The 25,494-nt window shown below is 40.1% G+C and overlaps 2 protein-coding genes across 5 annotated transcripts; both read left to right on the top strand.

Moving 5' to 3' along the window:
- The first annotated feature begins 2,934 nt into the window (after nucleotides 1–2,934).
- rbm25a (RNA binding motif protein 25a) lies at nucleotides 2,935–15,233 on the top strand. 3 transcript variants are annotated; one of them, XM_018727689.2, is made up of 19 exons: nucleotides 2,935–3,081; nucleotides 3,579–3,644; nucleotides 4,426–4,547; nucleotides 4,753–4,802; nucleotides 5,114–5,284; nucleotides 6,021–6,093; nucleotides 6,566–6,726; nucleotides 6,864–7,055; nucleotides 7,254–7,337; nucleotides 10,435–10,709; nucleotides 10,792–10,903; nucleotides 11,026–11,115; nucleotides 11,201–11,274; nucleotides 11,947–12,097; nucleotides 12,170–12,572; nucleotides 12,719–13,023; nucleotides 13,349–13,447; nucleotides 13,758–13,805; nucleotides 13,909–15,233. In XM_018727689.2, exons 3-19 carry the CDS (start codon nucleotides 4,442–4,444, stop codon nucleotides 13,999–14,001), a joined length of 2,487 nt encoding a protein of 828 aa, XP_018583205.1. In that variant the 5' UTR covers nucleotides 2,935–3,081; nucleotides 3,579–3,644; nucleotides 4,426–4,441; the 3' UTR covers nucleotides 14,002–15,233. The 3 variants fall into 3 exon arrangements, with proteins under 3 accessions (XP_018583205.1, XP_018583206.1, XP_018583204.1); XM_018727690.2 differs by lacking the exon at nucleotides 3,579–3,644 and having other exon boundaries at nucleotides 6,021–6,078; nucleotides 13,909–15,232; XM_018727688.2 differs by lacking the exon at nucleotides 3,579–3,644 and having other exon boundaries at nucleotides 13,909–15,232.
- A 915-nt stretch (nucleotides 15,234–16,148) lies between these two features.
- slc39a9 (solute carrier family 39 member 9) lies at nucleotides 16,149–24,957 on the top strand. 2 transcript variants are annotated; one of them, XM_029258780.1, is made up of 8 exons: nucleotides 16,149–16,359; nucleotides 16,582–16,782; nucleotides 18,213–18,321; nucleotides 18,585–18,788; nucleotides 19,289–19,357; nucleotides 19,713–19,798; nucleotides 21,468–21,602; nucleotides 22,178–24,957. In XM_029258780.1, exons 2-8 carry the CDS (start codon nucleotides 16,687–16,689, stop codon nucleotides 22,409–22,411), a joined length of 933 nt encoding a protein of 310 aa, XP_029114613.1. In that variant the 5' UTR covers nucleotides 16,149–16,359; nucleotides 16,582–16,686; the 3' UTR covers nucleotides 22,412–24,957. The 2 variants fall into 2 exon arrangements, with proteins under 2 accessions (XP_029114613.1, XP_018582816.1); XM_018727300.2 differs by having other exon boundaries at nucleotides 16,149–16,782.
- The last annotated feature ends 537 nt before the right edge of the window (nucleotides 24,958–25,494 follow it).

The raw sequence follows: 25,494 nt of genomic DNA, 5'->3' as shown, positions 1-25,494 counted from the left end.
GTAAAAGTGTTGCACACATTTAATTCTTATCTAATCTCACAGTAATTTGAAAAATGCACATTTCATTATTTACCATCCTGTCCTACTCCTGTCTTATCCTACTCTAATTTCAAACTATATTAAAAATAAAAATTGCTTATCCATTTTTCATTTTTTGGAAATTTTAATCTCCTCATCCTTCCATTTGATATCATTGACCTTACACAAGCATCACCAGTGTTGGTAACCTTCAGACTCCTTTCTTAATTTCTTTATCTGTACAATCAAAAAAATCTTAAAAGATATGAGTCCTTCAATTGCTTCACTAGGTAGGTTTTGTAAAAATCTTGGCTATAGCTACAGCAAATAGAAATACTTTCTTAGACATTTAATATTTTTAAAAAATTTGAGCTACTTTGTGCTGTATATACTGTAAGTGAATTGAATGATGGCAACCTGCTCTACACTCACCCATTATAGGGTCTCAGGTTCTTCACGTATCTTGTCCAAAATTATTAATATCACTTATCATTGATCTGATTGAAGTTTCATTTATCTGGTGAGATCAGGGCCACAACATCTGGTCCAGCACAATAAACTGAGAGTGCATTTGACAGTTGCACCAAAGGACTGTTAAGTGGCAGACTGTAAGATGCACTGCATTCTAAAAATGTGATACCCACACTCTCAATGATGTTCTGGCGCTCTACAGAACTTTGGCACGTATATATTTTTGTCTGAGTCCTCTGTTTTCTACCGTTGTGCCTTAATTTTCATAATAATTCATTAATTTTAAAGTGATATGTAGCCTTTATCTTTCTCAAGCCAGTCCACACCATGATCAGCATTGCAAAGAAAATGCTGTTTGACACAGGAACCCAGCTTGTTCAGACAGGGCTAGACTGGGACATCTAGGGTATATCTTAGAAAAGTTGGGCTGACCTTCTGTTCAGGATGGAGAGAAATATATAATAGGTTCTTTGGAAGCCAAGAAAAGCTAGAAAGGGAAGCAGGTAGGACAGTTTTTATAGCTGCTATCTTTGGAACCTCAAGGTTGTAGGTTCAAACTCTACCTGCTGTCAAGTAGTGGTGGGATACAGAAATTAAGATTATTTTCCCAGTTGGCCCCAGGACACCCTACCCAACAGCACTTACTCAGTATAGGTCTAACAGTAGCCAACCAGGGGAGATTTTCATAACATCTCCAAACAGTCTTAACTGAATCCGCTTGGTCTGGAGGAACAGCAACTCAGAACTATTCCTAAAACCACCAAATTCTTCATCTGTAATGGAGAATGAGCCCAGCTAACCTGTGAGGACATACATTTTGGCTCCTGGTATCCGTGATCTTGCTCTTTCACTCACTCCCCAAAGCTTTTTAAAACATTAGTTTTATGAATAGCACAGGGTCAGGGTGACAGAGAGACAGTACACCAAGAAATTGCAAATATGTCCATCCTGACCCAAAGCTTATAACCACAGAGCCATCTTGTGAGCTCACCATCTGCAAGGTGAAGGGTAGGCATCAGGATACAAAGAGAATGATTAAGTGAATGAACAAATAAGTCATCCTTTATTTAAAATAAAGGGCTTTTTAAATATAACTTACTTAATCAATACAAATATGTAAGTGATGTATGACAGTTAAGTATGTGTTCCATTGGTTTTAATTCCAGTTAATGCTGTACCATTCCTGTTAATTTTGCACTTGTAATTTATTTATATTTAACTTATTTATGTACCTTGACATGAGTCTTTGTTCTATGTGCTTGTGTAGCATCTAAAGGTCTCTGTATTGGCTGCTGAATACTTTATCTATCTATCTATCTAGAGCAATGTACAATGAGTATGATGTATTATTTAACTGAGTGAAAGTGTTAGATACACTACACTGAACTCATGAAAAATGTACAAACTCCACACAGACTAAGCAGGAATCAAACTCATGTCAAACTGCACAGGCCAGTCATCATGAGTCAGCAGCACTGTCAATTGTACCACCATGTTCATCATTATTATCAATAATTTATTGAAATGTAGAAGTAACATAGCATTTATCATTATGTTTACTTAGTGACAAGGCACTAAAAAGACCCATCCTTTTGTTAAATTCTTAAAAAGGAGGTTGAACTGTTGTTCTTATGTCAGAAAAGGCCTTTGGACAACAAAGACAATAATGAAATACCATCCTTTTTTATATGAACATTTTAATATGACTTTCACTGGCAAAATTTTAATTTCAAAAGTGTCTTTGTAGGTACAGCTGGTAGTCTAGTGTTAGTGCTGCTACCTTTTGGACCAACAGGTTACAGGTTCAAACCTCACCAGGGGCTGTAAGACCCTTGAGCAAGGTGCTTGCCCTAAATTGGTCCAGTAAAAATTACCCAGCTGTATAATAAATGGGTAAACAATTGTTGGTGGAATAACATCATAAATTACTTTGGAGAAAAGTGTCAGCTAAATGAATAAATATAAATGGCTCACTGTGAACAAGTAAGACAAGTGATGGAAGAAAGCATAAAAACCAAGGTAAACTTACTTCTGCACTGCAATTTTCCATATGCTGTAATTTTGTAAGAAACAGTGCTGTGCTTATATATCTTAATTTCCACATGTCTAATTCAGTTGTTACTTGTGTTTTAACAATTGAGATTGACCTTTCGAGGGGAAAGAATTATAAACAGCACTTCGCACCCCACAATGGAATAATCTACAACACGACAAGACCTTCTTGCAAGATACATAAATAATCATAGCAGGGAGAGTTTTCCAAATGAGCAATTCTTTGTAGTAGACTGTTCACTAGTACGCGTCCAATGCAAATACGGAAAGGTACAAGGGTCAGTCCATCTTATGTGAACGTTCTGTTATTCAGTGGCGCCCCTAGTGTCAGATGAGTCACATTACTGGTTAAGGACGTAGGAACCTCCGAGAAAGTGCTCCCATCCCATATTGCATTTCGGCATTACGGCGGAAACGCGCACTGATCCTGCAGCTCTATTGTTTGTATAGGAGGTTGTGTAAAAGCCGTAGGCGTTGGAAACCCATACGAAATCACAGGAAAACGAAAGTCATACTTTACCGTAAACCGCCTGGTGTCGGGTAGGTAAATGCTTTAGTAATATGGCTAGTATATAGCATATGTTATTCCGTAACGCATTGTGATAGAAAATGGCTAAATTTAATAACAGTTGAAAGAGCCGCGTTCGTTCGAGGACGACAAAAAACCTCGCCGCCATATTTAATTTTTACTGCGCGTTACGAAAGACCCACCAAGTATGAAATAATTTACTTACCGTAGTAGCTGAAGGTTTCTTTGTGATTAGTGTAATGTGAAAATAGTTATTGCTGGGAATTAGTTTAAAAAACCGGCTGAGTGGCCAGGCAGACATCGTGTGGGAGAGGGAGGATTGATTGCGGGCGACGGCGTCACCTGACAAAATCGGCTCTGCCGGGTCGTCGTAACCCGTGCTGCGTTTTGTTCAGATTTATGACCGAACGGAAAGTCGTCAAGTGTATCATTTTATGTCGCCATGAGTTCAGAGAACTGTTTGTGACTAACTTATGTATTCAAGTTTCCCCTCTTTTGTTGGTCTAAGCTGCTGGGCGGTGTAGGCCTCGCGACTCCCGCATTGATGGGCCTGGGGCCGCGTGCTGCGCGCAAGGTATCAGCGCGCGCCGGAGCCCTTGCCGCCGCCGCCGCATCCCCGCGTTAGTTACAGCGCTAGCTGCCGCCGGGTTAGCTACCGGCAGGCCACACACACAAGGGGCTGTACGGCTGTGAACCTTCAAATGTTGCAAATACTTGACTGCGCGACTGCTCGAAAGTCCGAATAATAATAATAAGGCGCAGTACGACGAGGCAAACTGATCACTTCGTTGAGCAAAAAGCGACGTTACGCTTGACACACGCGCGGCCCGGTCGGGACCTCGTGATGTTTGTATTTCTTTCGTCTCTTGAAGCAAGTATCTTACCGCTTCATAGCAGTGACTTGCAGTGGCAGTCAGGTACCTCTTTTTCAACTGTTATGTGACAGACAGACAGCCATCCAGTTCTAGGTTTTTAGCTGTATGTGCGTCTTTGTAAACATTGTTACTTGTTGCTATGGTTGTTTCCTGTTAAACGCGCCAACGTTTTTGTAATTAAACGAAATACGCAGAATTGTCCGACTCCGTGTTCAATTTACTTGCATAGTACTAGTAGCCAGTGAGTTGGGGCCAACTAAGTCTTACATTTAAACTATCCGATGATTTGCAAGATCTATTGTCTCTCCTAGAGTATCTTACTGTCAGCAATTCAGAAATATCCTTATTACATACGGTTGCATATATACAATGTTTCAATCATTGGCTTGATTCCCGTTGAAAGTAATTGTAGAGGGTATACCTATGGATGTGTGGTTGCTTTACGGTGATTCTTTGATCTTTTCTCTTCATTACGGGCAGGTCGGTGATACTCAAGATGTCTTACCCTCCTCACCTCAATCGGCAACAAATTGGGATTCCTCAGCTGCCACCTGGAATCCCTCCTCCCCAGTTTACTGGGTTTCCCCCTGCAGTGCCACCAGGTAAGTGTACAAATCTGTCTCATCAGTTTTTGTCTGTTGCTATGGTTGGATATCTCGTGATCAGAGATGTTTGACTGGATTTTCCCTTGTAACGGTAGAAATTCTATCTATGGGGTACATATATATACTCTAAATGATTGTTTTATAAGTATCCGAAAAGTCATTTTACTCACTGTAGTTTGATAAGTGGTTGCATTTTTTCTAGGAACTCCTATGATTCCTGTCCACATGGGCCTTATGACCCCTGCACCCACGGTAAAAATAAAGCTACTGCATCCAAAATTATTACACTGTATTCATTTTATTAAACCAGATATTTTAGAAGTTTTAAACAGGTTTACTATGCTTATGTGTAAACATGACTTAAAATGTAATTGGTACTACCTTTTGGGTCCCATTATTTATGTTACTTTCAGACTTTCAGTTTGTGGATACTGTGTAAATTATATTTTAAATATTTTATTTTGTCATGATGAATTGGTGACTCTCACTTGTGCTTGTATTTCTTGTGGACCTTTAGTAGTTCTTTATCCCATCTCACCAAAATAAATTGTTTTGGGCTTCAGGTTCTTGTTCCCACCACAGTGTCAATGGTTGGGAAGCCTGTAGGTCCTCGTAAGGAGGTCACCGGCACTCGAACCAAGGATGCAGAAGAGAGCGGCGGCCCTACCACCACCGTTTTTGTGGGAAATATCTCAGAGAAGGCATCTGACATGCTGGTCCGGCAGCTGCTGGCGGTGAGACTGCATACAGCATGCACGTTATGGAGAATGCTACTTTACATTTATTCATTTAGCTGGTGCTTTTCTCCAAAGTGACTTCCAATGTTAAGCCACTTATCGTTTATACAGCTGGGTAATTTTACTGGAGCAATTGAGGATGCTACACTAGAGGTGGGAATTGAACCTGTGACCTTTGGTGCCAAAGGCAGTAATTCTAACCACCTGTACTACCAGGAGCAGCTGGTAGCGTAGTGGTTAGAGCTGCTGCCTTTGTGTAGCATGCAAGTTTTCCCCCAAACGTTTCAGTCTCTGCATTGGATTTCTGTTGGAACTACTTGTATCTTGAAAGATGACTTTAATATTGGTGAGAAGTGATGGAACTACCTCCTTTTCTAGATTTTTGAAGCTCGTACATAACTACTTTCTTTGTAAAGCCAAAATTTTTAAAACTACTTAAGAAAAATTGAGGAAATAGGAAACTACGCAGACAAAACAACACGCATGTGTGTTAGATACAAGTCTTAAGTTTTGCTCTTATTTTTCAGTTGTCATTCATTTGTATCAAGGCAGGTCATTTTTAGTGTAATATTGATCATCCTGGATTTTTCCTCCCCATTTTTATGGGATTGTCAGGTAAGTGAATAAGTCAATGTTAAAAACTAAAGGTTTCAGGATTTAAGACAGGGAGTGAACATCTGAAGAACTCTCCTCTTGGTGCCATGATGCAGTATTTCTCCCCCTACCCCTTCAGAAATGTGGCTTGGTCTTGAGCTGGAAGAGGGTTCAGGGAGCCTCTGGAAAACTTCAAGGTAAAAATAAAACAGGTACAACCCTTCTAGAATACCTTCTTTTCTCTAAGTATATCGCCATATTGATGATGACATATTTCACCCCCTGTTTTTATTCGTCTTAGCTAACTTTCTTGACATCTGACAGTGTGGAAACTGGCATGGTTTAATTCTGTTCTGTACTAAGTTGATTTTTGATGCTCAGTGGTATGGCTTATGTAAAAATAACTTTTCTGATAAATGGCCCTGTCTATCAATGGGTACATGCTTGTTCTAAACTTTCAGTAATTTTTAAATGTCTCAGGGCTGTTGGCTTGTTACACTACAATCTAGCATATTAAGTTTACCTAGGGTGTTGGCTTGTAAGCTACGAATGAGCCTTTCTGTATTTTGATGCAAAAACTACGATTGAGAAATAATTCTTCTGTTTCATCATCTTCAAGGTATCGCTCATTAGTTTTGCCTTAGTGATTCAGAAATGATAATGTGTCACTGGTCTGTCTTCAAGCTTTTGGGTTCTGTGAATACAAGGAGCCAGAGTCCACGCTGCGTGCACTGCGACTCCTGCATGAGCTTCAGATAGGTGATAAGAAGCTGCTTGTTAAGGTGGATGCAAAGACCAAGGCCCAACTGGATGAGTGGAAAGCCAAGAAGAAGAGTGCTAATGGGGTGTGTATGCTGTCTTGGCCCATACATGTCAAGAACAAGTAGTGTTTTTAGAGGAAAGCATTATTTTTTTGGCAGCTTCCCTTCTAATAAAACAATTGGAGAGGCACTCTTGGGCACTGAAGTGTGTTTTTCCCCAGACAGCAAAGGTGGAGGATGGAGACAAGGGTGAAGAGGAAGAAGAGGTGCTGGATGAGGAGATGAAGCGGCGGGACCAGATAGTGAAAGGGGCAATTGAGGGCCTCATAAGGGAGTATTCCAGCGAACTCAATGCCCCATCACAGGATGCAGATACCCACCACCGTAAGAAAAGGAAAGAGAAGAAGGAGGAAGTAAGTTGTCTCTCCTCTAAGATGGAGTTTTCAAGAGCCGTCTTTGTTTGCATCAGTTGTCACCGGTGTTTTGTCTTCTAGTATTGAATCATTTGTTTTGAGTGGTTGAGAGCTTTACTGTAAACATCATCATATAGCCACTTTTACATATTTCTATTCATTTTGCCATATGTAACTAAGTGATACTGTTTTTTGCAGGAGGACATAAATGCAATTGAGATGGAGGAAGACAAGAGAGATTTGATTTCCAGAGAGATCAGTAAATTTCGGGATACTCACAAGGTAAAATGCAAGCCTGTTTTTGTCACTTAGGCCAAGCTTTGGAAGCTATCTAGAGTATGCAGGTTATTTCCCAGCGTCTCAAAATTGAGTCATTGCCAGTATTATTATCTTTAGAGAAGATTTGCTTCGTGCTCTTTGGAGTTGCCATTCCAAAACGGACATAAATTTCTCAGTTCCTGAGAAACTACCTCACTTGTGAACAGTTTATGCCGTTGTTGTGAATTTAGGTAACGCAACTTAACACTGGTATAAATAGCAGCCTAGTTTTGAGCCTGCTTGATTTTAGGACAGGTTTCCTTCGATAAAATGAATTCCCTACCAGTGGAGCTGTAGAATTGCGTTTCCTTGATCGGAGAAATATGGGGGAGAAATATAGAACAGGACAGGGCTCATTCACCACACATTAAATGCATGGACATAATGTAAAATTCCCTTAAAGCTAATCTATTCATTAAACCCCACCATTATGATAGAGATCATATGGTGACTAAAGCAAGATGAATCTCAGAGCTTTGGAAAAAGTTACATGGATAGGATGTAAGTATGAGCTTTCATTTCCTCTTTAAACATTTTGGGCGCCCCCTTCTGGAGGGCCTGCAATGGGGCAACCGGCTCTGAGGCATGTACCTAACTAATGGTAACTGGAGTGCTGGAATCACTAATCGTTCAGGTATTCTCAAATACCCTATGTGACGGCTTGAGTGTCGTCTATATGTTAAGCACTTGAGAAATGTTAGTGCCCAAATGCCTGAAGAGCTCAGTGAACCACTGTGAGTCCTTCGATGTAAATGGACAATGTGAAAAACAAGACCAGCAATAACCACTGCAGCGATTTTGGCTGCAGCCTGTACTGTAGCAGGGGGCGCCCCTCCACAGCACGCTGCGCTCTGAAGACTTACCAGGTAAGACATCTGTGTTCCTGTCCCATTTGGGCTCTTTCTTGCTTTTTCTATTCTGTCTCTTCAGTTTTCCATTTTCAGTGCTTATTGCATTATCAGCACTACCTTTTATGTTTTGCACCTTATCTTACATACCTTTCATTAAATATTTAGTTAGGTTTCAGTGCTTTTTGTACTACTTCAGGCTTTTTCTTGAACTTTAAGCTGAGCTGTGGTTTGGCTCCTCGTTGCTCCCCCATAATACACACAAGAATGGGAGATGGAATTGGAGGGGAAAAGGTTACTAAAACTTTCATGGATTTAAAGTTGTTTGTACAAAAGAAATGCCCCATGAGCCTCTCATATACCTGTCATTGCATTTAGAGTAGAACGGGGTATTTAACTCACTGGTTATGGGGAGGATTACAATAACCATTAAGGTATATGTAGATATTTATGACGTAGACACTGCTTTGCTTTGTTTTACAATTTTTAACGCTTGAGAATTGATGGCAGTTGTCTTCATATGTTGGATAACTAGCTAAATTGAGCAGACTACATAGTCACAGGAATGGATTTAAGTATGAAATAAGCTTCTCTAAACAGTTGAATACAACATTTAACCACTGACATCTAAAGCATTCAAACTTCCAGTGTGCATATGAGTTACTTAGTTGAGGTAAGTTGTATAGGAAACAGGTACAAAGTAGTTTGACTCAGCAGTAACCTTGAAATGCAGGGAATTTCTCCCCTCCTCTTGTTCTTTTCCATGGCTGACATGTCTCCTTTTTCCCTTTTTATTTTCCTAATTTCTCTCTTTTTTTTCCTATCCTGTTTTCCTTCCATAGTATGACACCCACAATGTACTTCTGCTGTGGTTTGGGTCAAACCATTTAGTTTCTTATGTGGCTTACCTGTTACTTTAAGTTTTAGAACAGTTGGACAACTTTTTCAGGGACTTGCTGATAGTCCAGGTGTATGAATCTCTGACACATGGTGGGTGCCATGCTGTGTTGTAGGAATATTGTCATTATTGCTTGATGGGTATAACAAGCCTTGGGAAGGCCGTCAGAAGACTGCACCTTGGTAAGATGGCTTCTATGATTTAATATTTTGCCAAACCTGATCCTACAGTGCCTCATGAAATGTTTTCATGTTGTGCTTTCGATTTAGGAATTACTTGCAATGTTTTCTTTCCTGTGTGCGTGTGTGGATAATTTTCATAAAATTGGAAAACTGCCACTAGGGTTCAGAATTTTTTTCCCCACTTTAATTTTCCATTTTATGTCTATGAACCGTTTACCTGCTTTTCCTCCCAGGCCTAGCTTATAGGCTTGTAGGGGCAGTGAAGCGCTGAATCCATAGTTCAACACCTGTAAGTCACAAACAACTAGTTTCCACAAGGATGAATCTTTGTTTGTGAGAAAAAAATATTCACCTGTTCTGCGCTGAAATGGAATTCCAAGGATGTTGTGTAGTTGAAGTATAAAGGAAGATCTTTAAAATTGCTAACTTTAAAAATTGAAATTTGTAGTGTTTGAAGTGCTGAATAGGTCATTGTATATTTATTACAAAAAAGTGGTTTCCAGCATCTCTGTTTGATTGGCCTATCTGTCATTCGAGTGCAGGAGGCAAACTCCGGGGCATTCTCCCATCTGATTCAGGGCAACTGCTTAGTACTAGTACTACTGTTATCTAGAATTTGAACCAAAAATTTTTTTGCATTCCCCCCCCCTACACAGTTTACTTTGGTATCACTGTTGAATTTCAGACACCCTGTTAAACAAAACAGTATTTTCTAAGGATAAGACAGAAGCAGCCTTGCATTGTATCTGTCCACTTTGATTTGTCAGGTAGAAAAGGATCAGAGTTTAGGCATCTGTAGTTGGGGCAGAGTTGGTTAATCTTGGTTTATTGCGATGAATAAGGGACCCATCTGTGAGAAGTATTGCAAAGGCCTGTGAGGATGCCTCCAAGATGCATAATGTACTTCATGGGTGTGTCTTACTGAAGAGCTGCTTCCTGGAGAAGCAGAGATGAGTTCCGTGTAGTGTCTGTGGCCCAGGGACTGTAAACCACTTGACATTTTTATTTACACTTTTGCACGTATTTAGAATTGTGTCATTTCCATCTTATTTGCCACTTTTTGCAATGCTGTTCATTATCAGATGTAGTTAACATTTTGTATTTCCTTCTTTTTCACCCTCATGGGTTTTCAGAAACTCGAAGAAGAGAAGGGGAAGAAGGAGAAAGAACGACAGGAGATTGAGAGGGAGAGAAGGGAGAGAGACAAGGAGCGAGAGCGGGAGAGGGAGCGACGAGAGCGGGAGAGGGAGAAGGAGCGGGAGAGAGAGAGAGAGAAAGAGAGGGAGAAGGAGCGCGAGAGGGAGCGTGACCGAGATCGAGAAAGAACAAAGGACAAGGAGCGGGAGAGAGAGAGAGAGCGGGAAAAGGAGAGGAGTCGTGACCGCAGCAAGGACCGCAGCAGGTCAAGGTGAGCGTTGAACTACAGTACAATCACATCCAGACATGAAAACATGAGCAAGAATGTCAATTTACACAAGTTTTTCATACAGGGAGAAGAACAGAGATGATAAGAAGCGTGACCGTGAGGAAGACGAAGAGGAAGCCTATGAGCGCAGGAAACTGGAGCGGAAGCTGAGGGAGAAGGAAGCAGCTTATCAGGAAGTGAGTACGGATAAAAGGGCAGCAGACATTTTTAAATTCATCTGTTTAACAAAGTTGTCAGTGAAGCTGTGCAGCTTTATGGATTTTAAATGGTGTGTTTTGTTTCCTTTTTCGCTTCAAAGCGTCTGAAAAACTGGGAAATTCGTGAGCGGAAAAAAGCTCGGGAGTATGCTAAGGAGTTGGAAAGGGAAGAGGAGCGGCGTAGAGAAATGGTACCGAGTACTAAAAATGCATGTAAGTCAGTTGTTTGAAGTGTTCGCTGTGAAGCACGGGTCTAAAATTTCTGCGGTTCTTTAGGCAAAAGAAGCCAAACGACTAAAAGAGTTCTTGGAAGACTATGATGATGACAGAGATGACCCGAAATACTATAGGTGAGGATATTTTGAAGACTTCTTCTGTGTCCTTAATTTGCTGTGAAATTTGTAGAGATCTCCTGGTTTTGAAAACAAAAACTTTCTGGCTGGACTAGGTTGCCATTCTGAAAGTCTTGCCAAAAATAGGCATGCAATCAATGCCATTTTGAGTATTCAGGACTAGTCCTATTTGATATGTGTAGCTTTTTAGTCATTGAACACAAAATTATTACTTTGGTTCCTTAATTTTAATATTTTCATTTTTGTACCATTATTAACTAATATGAAATAATGATACATTTCCTAGTAGACCAACGTTACAACCATTGTTGCATTATATTCTACTTAGGAAAACTGGAAAATGTTATTTTGCAATTGGAACATATTGCAATTAAATGTTCTTAATGAGCACACATAAATGGTTTTTCTAACCAGTACCTTTTTGTTTTGTAAATTATGGCTTAAAATTGTACTTCAAGCAATATTTGCAGTTTGTTTAGCATCTGACAGTTCCTGAGTCCTTTCTTAAAGATAAAAATTATATTTTCCTAGTATAGACTTGGCACTATAGGTACATAAGACAGACAGTTATAGTGAGTCTGGTATGTTTAGTATTTTAAGACCTGCCTGGCAGCACTAGTCATGATGCTGTTCATTGGATTACTTCTTGTTTATCACCCTGCATTACAGAGGTAGTGCCCTGCAAAAACGCCTCAGGGACAGAGAGAAGGAGATGGAGGTGGACGAAAGGGACCGGAAAAGAGAAAAGGAGGAGCTAGAGGAGATACGGCAGAGGCTGCTGGCTGAGGGCCATCCAGACCCTGATGCAGAGCTGCAGCGGGTGAGTGTGCAATGGAGCATGCTGGGCTGCTGGCTCCATTTGAGCACAGCTAACTGTGTATCTGTCCGCCAGATGGAGCAGGAGGCAGAGCGCCGCCGTCAGCCACCAGTGAAGCAAGAACCAGAGTCGGAAGAGGAAACGGAGGACAAGATGCAGAAGGATGAACGGGATAAGAGGGGTGGAGGCACAGCAGGAGGAGAGACCCTGGAGCCAGATCCTCATTCAGAGGACGAGGTGGAGGATGAAGAAGATGTGGATGAGGCAGATGATGAGGTGCCCGAGCCGAAGCCCTGTATGAAACCCACCCTGCGGCCCATCACAGCAGCTCCTTCAGTGTCCTCTGCCAGTGGCAATGCCTCACCCAACACCCCTGGTGACGAGTCTCCATGTGGAATCATCATCCCCCATGAGAATTCTCCTGAGGCTCCACCTCCTGAAGAGCACCGCCCCAAAATTGGTCTTAGCCTTAGACTTGGTGAGATTGAATATGGCTTAAAAGGAATTTGGTTCTCTTGGCCAGATTGTTAGTGTTGTTATAGATCCATTGCAAGGTCACGTAAAATGGCTGTCAATATTTCCCTTGGCTCCATACCGTTCTCATCCTTTCTCTATCCCAACCAGGCTCAGTAAGCAGTCCAGGCCAACCAAATGCAGTGAAGCGCAAGAAGCTAGCTGTGGACAGTGTCTTCAACAAATTTGATGATGAGGAGGCAGATGAGCTGCCCCGCAAGAGGAAGCTGGTGCCACTAGACTATGGTGAAGATGAAAAGGGGGGTCTAGGCTTGGATGGGGCAGAGGTTGCTGGCACCAAAGGCAGCGTGAACACAGAGGAAAAACGTAAACACATCAAGAGTCTGATCGAGAAGATTCCCACTGCTAAGCCTGAGCTCTTCTCCTACCCACTGGATTGGGCCATTGTTGACTCGGTGAGGGATGTATAACACTGAAGTCCTTGAAATAATAGTCTTTGTTGAACCCATGTAACGGCCCTTTTGAGCAATAATAGTGTATCTCGTAGACATGTTCTGATGGGGTGCTTGCTGCAAATAACTACCAGACATTGTTTAAACGCATTTAGACCTCCAAGTCATCAAGGCTAGAAATTCAATGAGGTTGTCAATGAGCAAAGCTTTACCATTTCTTAACATGCAAAATATAAATCTACTAATTTTCCACTGTTAAATGTTCATTTAAAGTTTAACTATGTTCTAAGTGTTGTGGAGACTAATGCTTTCAACTGACTCCTCTCAGACTCTAATGGAGCGTCGAATCCGACCATGGATCAATAAGAAGATTATTGAGTACATTGGTGAAGAGGAGGCCACTTTAGTTGACTTTGTGTGTTCAAAGGTATGTTTGCATGTGTTTGAGATCAAAGTCTCTTGTAGAATGTTTAAAGTCATCTCAACCACTTTGATTTTTACACATGCACTCCAGTTCACATAATAAATTTAGCTTTTGGCCAAAAAAAGCGAGACACCCCAGACATAAGTGCTGCTAATTTACGTAGTGCGATCTGCTTAACTGGTATTTTTTACACTCATGATGGTCCTCATTTAAGTTATGAAAACTGACTAATTGAAGTTTGTCTGCATTCCTATTTTTTTTTTTGTTGTATATGTGAAGTTTTTTGTACTTAATACCTGCCATTTAACTACAGGTGATGGCGCACAGCACACCGCAGGGCATCCTTGATGATGTTGCCATGGTAAGTATCCTCACATGCCTATGGTCTGTTGCTCTCCCCATGTAATAAGGAGTAATGCCACTTTTTGGGGAATTAATGTATTTTTGTTTTTGCTTTCTTGCAGGTACTGGATGAAGAGGCTGAGGTCTTCATTGTAAAAATGTGGAGGTTATTGATATATGAAACTGAAGCTAAGAAGATTGGTCTTGTGAAATAATCAGACTTTTGCTTTTGTCTTTTTTGACTTTCTCACCATTGTTACCAACCATTCTGTACCCCTTCATTACTTAAACAGTAGCCCAAGAAAAAAGAACTCTGGGGTATACTTTTTAAGCAAAAGCTGTAAAGATGAGGACTTTCCCACCACCTGCTAAAGAGACTTTTACATCTGGTAGAACTGCAACTCCTTTGTGTCTGAAAGCGAGAGAGATTGAGATTGCATGTTTGTACATGGTGATGTAAGTGCACTACTGTCAAAGTGCCCATATGGCTAACTGCATGGCCAGATGTTATTTTTTCTGATCTCTGTTGCCCTATAGTTCAGAATAGAAGAGTGGGACTGAGGATAGGTGATGGAACCTGGTGTACTTCACCATCTTGTTGGCACTTGGTAAAAGATTGCTTTTGTGCCCGTCAGTCTTGTCAATTTCAATTCAGTTTTTGTTTGGGGGGGGGGGGACAGTGCTCTTGAACTGTGGAAAGATTATTTTTGCTTTTGTCCAGTTAACATCAATGCACCATCCAATAGTTTTTTTTTTTTTTTATATTATTAAATGTTTACCTAATCTCATGGCTTGCCGGACTTAATATGGTTAGGTACTGGTCTGTCTGTTTTCTTGGGTTTCCAGGAAATGTTTTGGCACACTGAAAGGACTCAACTGAAATGTTCTTGCTGCTCAAAGTCATTCTGTTGCAGCTTTGTCCCCTTGATTGTCTTGTAGAATTTGAACAATTAAAATGATTTTTTAAAAAAAATATTTTGTATGAATTGCAGTTGTATGATATGGAGAGAACTTTAGTGAAGGAGGTTGCTAGTCACAGGCACTGATGTCAGGAAAGGTAAATGTAAATACAGAAGTTATATTCAGTATGAATAACTGAAGTAAATTAAGCTATCTGGTTAAGCCTAACTTCTGCTCATGTTTCATATCTTGCTAATTAGAGCCTTACTTTCTCTCTGGAGTACAGGGTTTTCCCAATCCCGACCTCACGTGTCTGCTGTTCATGCTGCTTTTTTGATTTGGATTGTCTTAAATTTTGCCTTTTTATAATTTTTGTGCCTTGACCATTTGAACATTTTATTCATACTCATTACTTGTAATGTGAAACTGGAACTAGTTCTAAGCAGTTAAACTGACTTAATAACAATTGGGTCAGATTCTGCTGAAGTTTCTGGACCTTAATTTTAGTTAAGATGCATACTGATTTGTACTGTTAGGAGCGCTTATGTAGCTGTAACACTTTAAAGAACTCTTACAATGTTATTGCTAATAAATTACATTTTTCTAATAGTCCAGTCAGTTCTTGTCCTACGTTTTCTGTGATAGCTTTATGCATTTGGGTTCTGGATTGGGAATCTCTACCGTAACAACACTTGTACAGCTTGGTGCAGAGTTGGTGTGATGCTGTCATGTTTGTGCAGGTAAATACCGTATATGCCCAAATAACGTACAATGCATCAAAGTGCGACTAAGAATCATTTTCCACACTAATTCTATGGCAGAGACATTAGAGGCCGTGCTTATTACCGTTAAGCCTTATATGCCCATAAAAAGTGATACTTTTTACACAGTACAAATGTTTTAGTTTGGTTATTTACCGTCAATCTCGTAAAAGGGAAAGCTGACAACGTCTCCCAGAACTGATAAGCCTGGCTGTTCCAAAATGTTTACGGTGATTTTTAGGCAAAATAAGTGCTTTTCAGAGGTATGTCAAATTGTGGCCTATGCACCTCACACTAATTGCAACTAAGTTTATCCTGCAAAATGACACAGCAAGCGGAGTGATGACACTAAAAAATTTTTAGATTTTTTTTTTTTGGTGTCGAATTAGCTTGATCTCCCGAATGTACAGGATTCCATTGCAGTGTTAGTATTGCTGAAGCATCGTGAAAGTTTTTAAGCGCTCATTTGTTGCTATGCGACATCACGTATTCGTTCCCAGTGTAAGAACGATGATTTGGCGTTTATGAACGAAGCCGGTCTGTGACGGCCGCGTTCAGGCGGTACGTACTTACGTACTCTGACACATCTGTATGCGAAAGGTAAGGTTGTGACACGTGCACCATGCGAACAACGTGGCAGCTTTGGTTATTAGGGCTAACCGGAAGTGGCTGTTTTAACCCGGAAACTGTCGCATTGCCGTGGCTGTTTAGCGCTGTCGCTGAGTGGTTATGCTGCATAATAGCGATGCACAAAACAAGTATACGCTTAAACTAATTAACGAATTTTAATATGATATGGAACAGTAACGATCAGTAAACCGTTACGCGACAAGACAGAGAGACGCAGTACATATCGCTTCACTTTTCTGATTCTAGTAACAGCAATTTCTGTTGCTCAGTCTGGATATGCAGGTATTCATCCTGAACCGGACGTCAACATAAATTACATAAACACTTTTTTTTTTTTTAAATAAATTTTACATGAATTGTTGTTGCTATTTGGACCCCAGCTCTCACGGTAGCATTTGGTTTATGCATGTGTTTCGTTTCGTTTATAATCTTGCTGATTAGCTGATTGCTGGTGTTGACAACTAGCAGCTAGCTAACTGTTGTTAGCCACGTCGCCCTGTCTAGCTAGCAGAGGTGTTAAACGAGTGCCGCTGAATTTCGCCTTCGAACGAGCACTTCACCTTCACCATCAGTAACCCTGCTACAAAGGTCTTGCCGTGGACGGCAAAAATGGACGATTTCACGTCGATCAGCCTGCTGTCGCTGGCCATGCTAGTGGGCTGTTATGTGGCAGGAACAGTCCCCCTGGCCGTCAACTTGTCCGAGGTGAGTCGAGGAAGCCGACGGCTTGCAAGTTAGTTTCTCTGCCTTGTCGTCAACAAGTCTTCTGTGCTCTGTTAGCAAAATCGGCTCGTTTTTTTCAATGGGTCAAACGATGTTTTTAAAAGAAAAACTTCTAAAATAATAGGCCTGGCGGCAGACAGAGACACAGCCCCAGGCTGTGCTGTGTACACGAGCCGGAGATACCGGCGGTAGGTATCTGTTGCTTTCTAATGACATTTAATTAAGTTTGCCTTCCTGAAGGATCTGATTTTCTTTTAAAATACTTCCTTGGTATTCTTAGTATAGGGTTGGAGTTAAAATGAGTCATGTAGTCTAAACTGTGACATTTTTAATTTCAGCACCATCACGATTGCCATACCGTTTTTTTTGTAAAGCTTTCGTACTTGTTTACAATATATTCAGTAATGTGCATGTGTATTGTTTCAATTTGAAATCACCGTCACTGCAGTTATGATTTGGCAATTGAAACTTGCAGAAATCTGTTCAGTGAATAGGGCTTCCAAGTGTGGCGTAGTGGTTAGAGCTGTTCCCTGCAGTCGAAAGTTTCCAAGCCAGGGTACCACTGAAGTGCCCCAGTACAACTCCGCTAGTCCTGAATTGTGCCATTAACACTGCCCAGCTGTATTTTCAGCTAAATTTATAAATAATATGATAACATTTGTTTGCAAGATATGCTCCTTCAGATTACTGTAGCGTCTCCCCACGGAGCTACTAGAAACCAGCTCGACAGACGGGGTAAAAGAAATGTGCTCTTTATTAGAAACATATGTGTCTCCCAGCAGCAGTCTTAACAAAGATGCTTCAGACAGTACAAGACACAGAACACTTCAGAATCCCCCTGGGTTACTCCCAGCCCCCCTGCTGCACCCCATGGTTACGGGGTTCCCCCCGGGACTCCCCAGAATCCCACTCTCGAACACTGAACATAAATAGGACGACAACCAATCAGAAACCACACACAACTGTGTACACGCACATAAACACTAATGCCAACTATTTACACATTTACTCCCCTCAGCACTGTTACATTACTTTTTGCATTGGTCTAGCATAGCATTTGTATATTCACTTTTTCGATGATGATGTCTTTTCTTTTGCTGACATTGTAATCCAGAAAATGCTTTACGAGTTTACTACCAGTAATAATATACAGTCTGTGTTAAGTACATTTACTGAAGTTTACGACAGGACACCTCCTGGGACTAATAACAAGTAACTGGTTGCTAAGTCTACGTCTCTCTCCACCATGTTACACTTTTAGTTTTTAAATTTTTCTCAACATTTCATCCTTGCTGTATTCATTGCAGTTAAAATTCTGCAGGTTATAGCAACACAGTTGGACTTTAATGGCAGTGGTTACAGATATTTTGTCAGTATAAAGAGAAGGTTTGCCCTGCACTATTTCCTTCCAGGAGAAGCTCAAGTTGGTTACAGTGCTTGGGGCAGGGCTGCTATGTGGAACTGCTCTTGCTGTCATTATTCCGGAAGGGGTCCATGCATTGTATGAAGAAGTTCTGGAGGGTAAGCACATGTGTGGAATAGACATGTATAAATGCATATCCATATGTTTTTTGTTAGTGAGTTTGCGTACATCAGGATATGTGATTATGTCCTCATGTAACTGACATCTCGAGGGAGTTAAAAAGATCAATTACATTTAATTAGAATTGTGCTGTATACTGTGAAATAAAAACCTGAACATTGCTCTGAAGGACTCTTCATATCTAGCCCCAGTTTGTACTGTGAGTAATAAAGACAGAAATGATTGGTTTCCTCCCACGCAGCTGGGCACCATGCTCACGGACAGGCTGATGACACCGGGGGCGTGGAGCAGAAGGCTCCTGCAAGTGGATCTGTAGGCACTGGTGGCAACCACCTGCAGAGTCATGAGCAGCTGCACGCCTATATTGGGGTGTCACTTGTGCTGGGGTTTGTTTTCATGCTGCTTGTCGACCAGATTGGCAGTTCCCATGTGCACAATGCAGACGGTCAGTCCTTGTTTGCTTCTCTTGTTGTTAATGGTGTTATTTTTCTCTGCTAGCCTCCATTTAAAAATTGTTTTATTATAAAACATTCCCAAAATGTTTCAAAACTCAAAAGTGTGGAAATCAGATGAAAATTTAGGCAACTTCATAAACTGATGATGTTTAGGCATATGAATTCAAGGAAAATCACAGGTTGTGATATTAATGTTTACGATTTTTTTTTTGATGTTCATGCAAGTTACTGGTATAACTAAAAAAATGTTAATGAATGAGAAATTTCAAAATTGATGTTTTTAGCTATACCTAGGCTGAATTTACTGCTGTGCACTTGGTGGGGATTACAGTGGTTATTGTATCCGATTTGTTGTCTAATTAAGTTGTTTTGTCAGCAACATATTCTTTCATTTTACATTTCATATCACATTGTCAGTAGGTAATTTTAAGTTTTGTCAAAGTCTGTTCTTGGACACCCTCTTGAATAAATGTTGGGTTTTCATTTTCAGATTTGGAATCTGGAAGACCTGCAAACTCAAAGATCACCACAACTCTGGGTCTAGTGGTCCATGCTGCAGGTAAAAAAAAAAAAAAGTTTTGTAATCAAGGGTGTTCCAGGAGTGAATGACAGCGTACACTGCAGTGCTTAACAGGAGACATTAGCAGTTATCTTTGCATACCAGTTTTTGCTCTCACGTCATTATTTGTAAACTGTGACATGTTTATGGAGGGATTTACTGATGGGAAAACTTTTTCCATGTTATCATACCACTTAATTTTTGTGCTAAGTAAATTACATAATTCAGTAGTTCTGACAAAGGGTCCACTGTTTTAGTTATGTGAGATTTTCTGCTGGTAAAGGTACAAGGGTTGCAGGGTACAGGTAAACTGAAGAAGAAAGAATTTATCATGCTTTGTGCTTTGTGTCACCAGCTGATGGTGTTGCCCTTGGGGCTGCTGCGTCCACATCGCAGACTAGCGTCCAGCTCATTGTCTTTGTGGCAATTATGCTTCACAAGGTACAGGAATTCAAATTCAAAATGATTGTCTACACATTATTTCTTTTTACCTTGGTGCCCCTTTTTATTTTTGACTTGCCTCTTATTCTCATGAAGCTGTCTTTCCGTTTTGACTGTGAGTTTCAGTAATGATTTAACAATGAGAAGGCTTTTTTTTTTTTTAAAAACTTCATTTATTCTTTATAGTGGTTCATCCTAAAAATATTGATTATATGTACTTGTTCCCTGTTACAGTTATGATTTTTTGAACATATAAACATTTTAAAGTTTATTTTAAATTATATTGTCTTCACCACTGTTTTTAAATTTTCAAAAATGTCTGTTGCTGAGCCAAAATGAACGGCATTAGTTGACAGCCATATGCATGGAGAAAGAGTAATAACACAGTAGGGGCCATTCCAGTGTTCCACTGTCCAGAGTTTTCATGTATAGCTAGAGTCTGGTATTGCCCAGTATTGGTGGTGAATATAAGAAACATTGCAGATGTTTATAGAATTGATCAGACAAAAATTGGGGCAGGTGGTAGCGTAGTGGTTAGAGCTACTACCTTTGGATTCAAAGCTGGCAGGTTTGATCCCCACCTTCGCCTTTGTACCCTTGAGCAAGGTCCTTACCCTAAACTGCTCCAGTAAAATTACAGGTAATTGTAACCTCAACATTGTAAGTTGCTTTGAAGAAAAGGGTCAGCAAAATGAATAAATGTAAATTGGCAGTTGGTTTGGTTCAGTTGAGATTTTTTGTAGAGTACGTTTTTTCTTATTTTCAGTAATTGAAAATAAATTTTAATGGAAGTTAATAAAAATTATAATTGGAAAGTAGTGTTTTTGCTCGTTATTATGTCCATTTTTTTATTTAACAGCATAGGGTTACAACATCATAGAGGTGGAGAGAGCCTCTGTCATTATCCACATGAAAGATTTTTACATAACAGTATCTGTAAAGAAATGGAAGGACGGCTGTTTTTTTTTTTTAAAGCTTTTATTGATTGTGTACAGTCAATTAAAAAAAAGTGTCCAGAAGTTGATGAATGTTGACATGCTTGTGTTCTAAATTGGTCAGTGGTGTTGAATGGGGTACTGGGGAGATGACTTTTACAGTCATTTTAAATGAGTTTTAATTAGTTGTAGTTTGGAGTAATGCAAGTAGTGTGAAACTAATAAAAAGCAACACAATAAGTGAGGATAAGGATAGATTCTGGATATTGCGCTGGACACGTGGTAATGGATAATGGGTGAATGGAACTGTTAGAGTATCTTTTTTTATATTCATTATTACTTTCAAAGGTTTGTTACAGAACCTAACTCATTAAAAGGTGGATGTATGTATATATTATTCACATTTAAATGATTACAATGTGGTATTAGCAACTTCGGAGTTAGAAACAAATCAAGTTATGGACAGACTTCTTCCATTTTGTAAATTGAGGACCCAGTGTAATCATAAAGGAAGAAATTGTTCTAAGAATAAGGTCTGATGGATTGGTGATATTTTTGCAGGCTGTGGAAAGGAATTGACATTAATAATTACTCTGATGGGAAAAAGTTTAGAAGTTATAGCTCTTTTCTTTTATTGTTAGATTCAAGTTTTATTCAGTAGAACTTGTCTGCCATTAAGTCAATCTGGTTATTTAAAAACCTTCTGTCCTGTCACCCTAATCCCTGTTTGTCAGGCTCCAGCAGCATTTGGCTTGGTGTCCTTCCTGATGCATGCAGGGCTGGAGAGGAACCGAATCCGCAAACACCTGCTGGTGTTCGCCTTGGCAGCTCCTGTTCTTGCCATGCTTACTTTCCTAGGCCTAAGCCAGGTATTTTCCTCAATCCTGCAATCATCCTGCATTTGATGCTCCAAAGTGATGTACAGCTGAAGGCAAACAGGTGTATTTTGCGACAGACAGAGTGCTACAAACATAGTTATTAAAGCAGAACATTAGGACCTTACTGAGAACCGATGGGTTTTTGTTTTTTTTTTTTTTTTTGGGATCACTCGTGAGTGGTATACTCTGATGAGTGGTGTAGTGGGCTTATACTGGTGGTAATATTTCTAGTATTTGTAATTTGAGAGTAATATTTTCATTATGCAGGTGTGAATTGACCATTTACACTGTTCCCCCACATGAAGTTGGCTGACTGAAAAAGCTTCAGAACAGGAGTTGTTTGGTTTAAAAACCAGAAGTAGCTTTCTCCTGGAATGACAAGTCATGTATATTTTGCAACTTTAATTAATATGAAGCATTACAATACATGCAAAAGACTAACATGATTGTAGAAATGATAAAATAGGTTTTTGGTTGCTGATAGAAATGTGATAACACTGATGTGAGAATTTCTCCTCTCACTCCCTGTCTTCTCTCACCACCTCTGTTTTTCTTCCTCCTTTCAGAGCAGCAAGGAGGCCCTGTCAGAGGTCAATGCCACAGGAGTTGCCATGCTTTTTTCAGCTGGGACCTTCTTGTATGTGGCCACTGTCCATGTTCTGCCAGAGGTGGGGGGTACAGGACATAGTCACGCCCCAAACGGAGGCACTGGAGGAAAAGGACTCAGCAAGGTGGAGGTCGGGTCACTGGTGCTGGGCTGCCTCATTCCTCTTGTCCTCTCCATTGGACACCAGCACTAAAGGGTAGAGCTGAGCCCGAGGAGATGGGAGCACTTGGGGTTCTGGGATGGTGGCCAAACAAACTATACTGATAGAAACTTTCTTATTCCTCAGTAGAGAGGCTTGATTTTCCGATGGTCTCGGGTGGCTGAGACCGTGATTTTGAGGGGAGGTGGCATCCCCTTTCCCTGCAGAGGAGAACAGAGTGGGTGTGTAGCCTTGTGTCCGTTTGGAATGCACCACCTCCAAGTGTGTTTCTCTTTAAGAGGCTAGAGACTAACAGCCTCTTTTTATTCTGAATTTAACATGTTTTATGGGAGCCTGGGATATTCAAGAGTTGGGTTGCTGTAATATTACTGTACTGATCATGTTTCTGTTAAGTTCCATGGTATTGGTTGTATCAGTGCATTTTCAGATGTCAAACTAGGTGTTGTGGCCAACAGTGTACTGAATTTAAAGGTAAACGGTAATGAAAATGAGGTGCTGCACAACTGTCAGAAGACATCTTTATTTGGCAGTTCTAGTGAATGACTCTTTGGTGGAATAGAGCTTCACTTAGTCTTCATCATGGAAAAATTATTTTCATAAAAAATGCATTTATTAGAGCAATGTGCATAATTTTAATGTTCATGGTTTGACCCTATATCGAGCTCTACATGTATTCATAAAGTTTTTTTTTTTTCAATTGTAAAACGGTAGAGCAGCACTTCTTTTCTTGGACTATAAGCCAGAAATGCAGGGATCCAAAATCCAGCTGTTTTGTCTCTAAGTCTGCTTCTGCATATGAACTGATTGAAGCTCTGTCTCACAAATTTCTGGGCTCCTTTTGCAAGCTATATTTTCCCCAGCAAACTGAGTGCTAATGTGAATAATCTTCCTTGTAAGTGGCTGTTCCCTGTTGCAGCCAAGATACACATCCAGTCAGATTTTACAAATGAATGCTTTTCTTACCTTTGTTTCACAAGACTACACATTAGCTAATTCATTTATTTACACGGTTTTTTTTTTTTTTAAAATTTAAAAAAAAAAAAAAAAAATTGTGCTCTTTTGTACCATATCATACATCACTCACACAGTGCTCCTCTGGATAGGCTTGATCATTTGTGTTGTCCAGCTGCATCATCAAACAGCACAAGTCACACACTGAGAGGTGAGGTTCTTGTTTCCTGTTATCTTTTTCTAAGATGCCATTTTTCTAGCCAAAAGCAGATAATGTATAAACAAAAGGAAATAGTCTGTTGTAATAAGTTTGAAATTTGAAATTGTAGTATTTTTTCTGTTTTCTGGTGTATGTGTAATGGAAAAAGGGGAATAAGGTTAAATCCTTGAATTTTTATTATGTTGAGGGGCTAGATCTGGTCAGTCTGACAGATGGCGTGATTAGGTCTGCAGAGAACTGGAAAGCTGGATCCTTTCCTCTAGTGACTCTGGATGTTACACGCAGATTTCTTCCGATGCCCTGGAAGAGAAGGAAAAAGATGCTGTGTGGACAGCGAGTTGGCGTGTCCCAAAATAGTCTTTTAAGAAATACTGGGTTTATGTCATTAATTGTTGGTGTCTGCATTAGTTGCCAGCAAATTCATTCAGCTCTTTCAGGCCAAGTATTCTCTTGATCTAGAAATGAATCTTCCTGTTTGCTTTGTAGATGTGAACGTCTCCATTTGTTGTTCACATTTGTTCTGGTGATTGTCAGTTTGAAGAGGCCTGCTGAAAGCAGAGCTGTTTGTTTATATATATTGTATGATAGCAGCTCTGTCTGCTCAAGGTCTTTATTCATGAATTATTCCCTCATTAGGTACCTGAGGATTTATACTTGTTCTCAAGTAGATTCTTCGGAGTAGTAAATTTAGTTAAAAGGGTAATAGTGACAGGTTACCTTGTTAATGTCACATGAGAGAGGTTACCAAATATGTGAACTAGGGCTTAAGAGCTCATGTGGACAAGTCAGTTCCCACTGATGATCTGTTTTCTACACCTGTAACCTAAAACTCTTTATTTCCTCTCATTTCTACGGTTTCCATTAAAGGAGTTCCTGCTGTCCTGATTCAGTTATGATCATCATCTTGAATTTCCCTTAGCGGAGCCAGTGAGGCGTACATCCCGCTCCTGCAATCAGAGTTGTTCTATTTGCTGTATGGATAGCACTCTATCTTAATAGAGGTCATGAAGGAAGAAAAGTTAATAGCATTAAACAGTGTTGCTTTTGAGGTGAGTCTTAAGAGTGCTGAGACAACATTGGCCAAACAAGGGGTCTCTAATGTAGAGTCATGCTGCTCCTTTTTGATTTTACTGAACTGTATAACACACACTACCCTCCTACACCTGGACCACTGGTATTGGTCGTCATTTGCCAGCTACTTTGCCTTCAACGAAAAGGTTTGCAGACGAGGATGAAACCTGGGGATAGGGGCTGAGGCTGGACTGTCACTCATCGCTTTTAATTTACATTCCAAGGAAGTCTGCCTTATCTCATTCTCTTGATTGTGAAATCTTAACAGTTGTTGCAAAACTGTGTTTTATGATGATTTCAATAAAGTTTTTATTTAATAGGTACAGTCGGAACAAAGTGTGGGGTGAATTCTTACGATTGTGCTGTGTTTTACCTTCATTGATAAATCTCTTAATTATCACAGTCCCTTGTTACCTATTATATACTTTTATGGAGGTCCCCTAAAACTCTATGTGCTCAATGGCTTACATCTGTAGAGTGTGAAACATTAAAAGATGAGGACTTCTGTCAGAGCCCATTCTTATCATTTTTTTAATTTTAAATTTGCACTAAACCAACAGTGATTGGCAGCGTTTAGGACAATGTCCTTTATCTCCCATTTAAAAAAGGATTTAAACTAGTAGATGTTTGTGTCTTAACTTTGTTAGCGAGTCAGTGTTCTAATTTTTAATTTACAATTTCTAGTACAAGACTCTGTTGCTTGTTAAATGGGGGGTTTTATGGTTTCTACTAGTTCCATTGATTCATAGTACCTCAAGTGTCCATCTGATGTTATAGCTTTTGAGGAGTTCCCCCCGCCTCGTCTCTCTGGGATTTTCTACACTGATCTCCCAGTCTGGATGCTTTGAGGTAAGTGTTTGTAAGCTTTAATCCT

The sequence above is a fragment of the Scleropages formosus genome, chromosome 15, assembly GCF_900964775.1.
Source record: "Scleropages formosus chromosome 15, fSclFor1.1, whole genome shotgun sequence".
In the NCBI taxonomy this organism is placed as follows: Eukaryota; Metazoa; Chordata; class Actinopteri; order Osteoglossiformes; family Osteoglossidae; genus Scleropages; species Scleropages formosus.
The sequence above is the reverse complement of the archived record's forward strand: the minus strand, read 5'-3'. Positions and strand labels throughout refer to the sequence as shown.

Excerpts from the sequence above, each read along its gene's own strand:
- slc39a9 (XM_029258780.1), top strand. The coding sequence starts at position 16,687 with ATGGACGATTTCACGTCGATCAGCCTGCTGTCGCTGGCCATGCTAGTG. Across the intron at positions 16,783-18,212 it reads TGGCCGTCAACTTGTCCGAG|GAGAAGCTCAAGTTGGTTAC; the intron begins GTGAGTCGAGGA and ends ATTTCCTTCCAG. Across the intron at positions 18,322-18,584 it reads GTATGAAGAAGTTCTGGAGG|CTGGGCACCATGCTCACGGA; the intron begins GTAAGCACATGT and ends CCTCCCACGCAG.
- rbm25a (XM_018727689.2), top strand. The coding sequence starts at position 4,442 with ATGTCTTACCCTCCTCACCTCAATCGGCAACAAATTGGGATTCCTCAG. Across the intron at positions 6,094-6,565 it reads TCAAGGTAAAAATAAAACAG|CTTTTGGGTTCTGTGAATAC; the intron begins GTACAACCCTTC and ends TCTGTCTTCAAG. Across the intron at positions 13,448-13,757 it reads TTGACTTTGTGTGTTCAAAG|GTGATGGCGCACAGCACACC; the intron begins GTATGTTTGCAT and ends ATTTAACTACAG.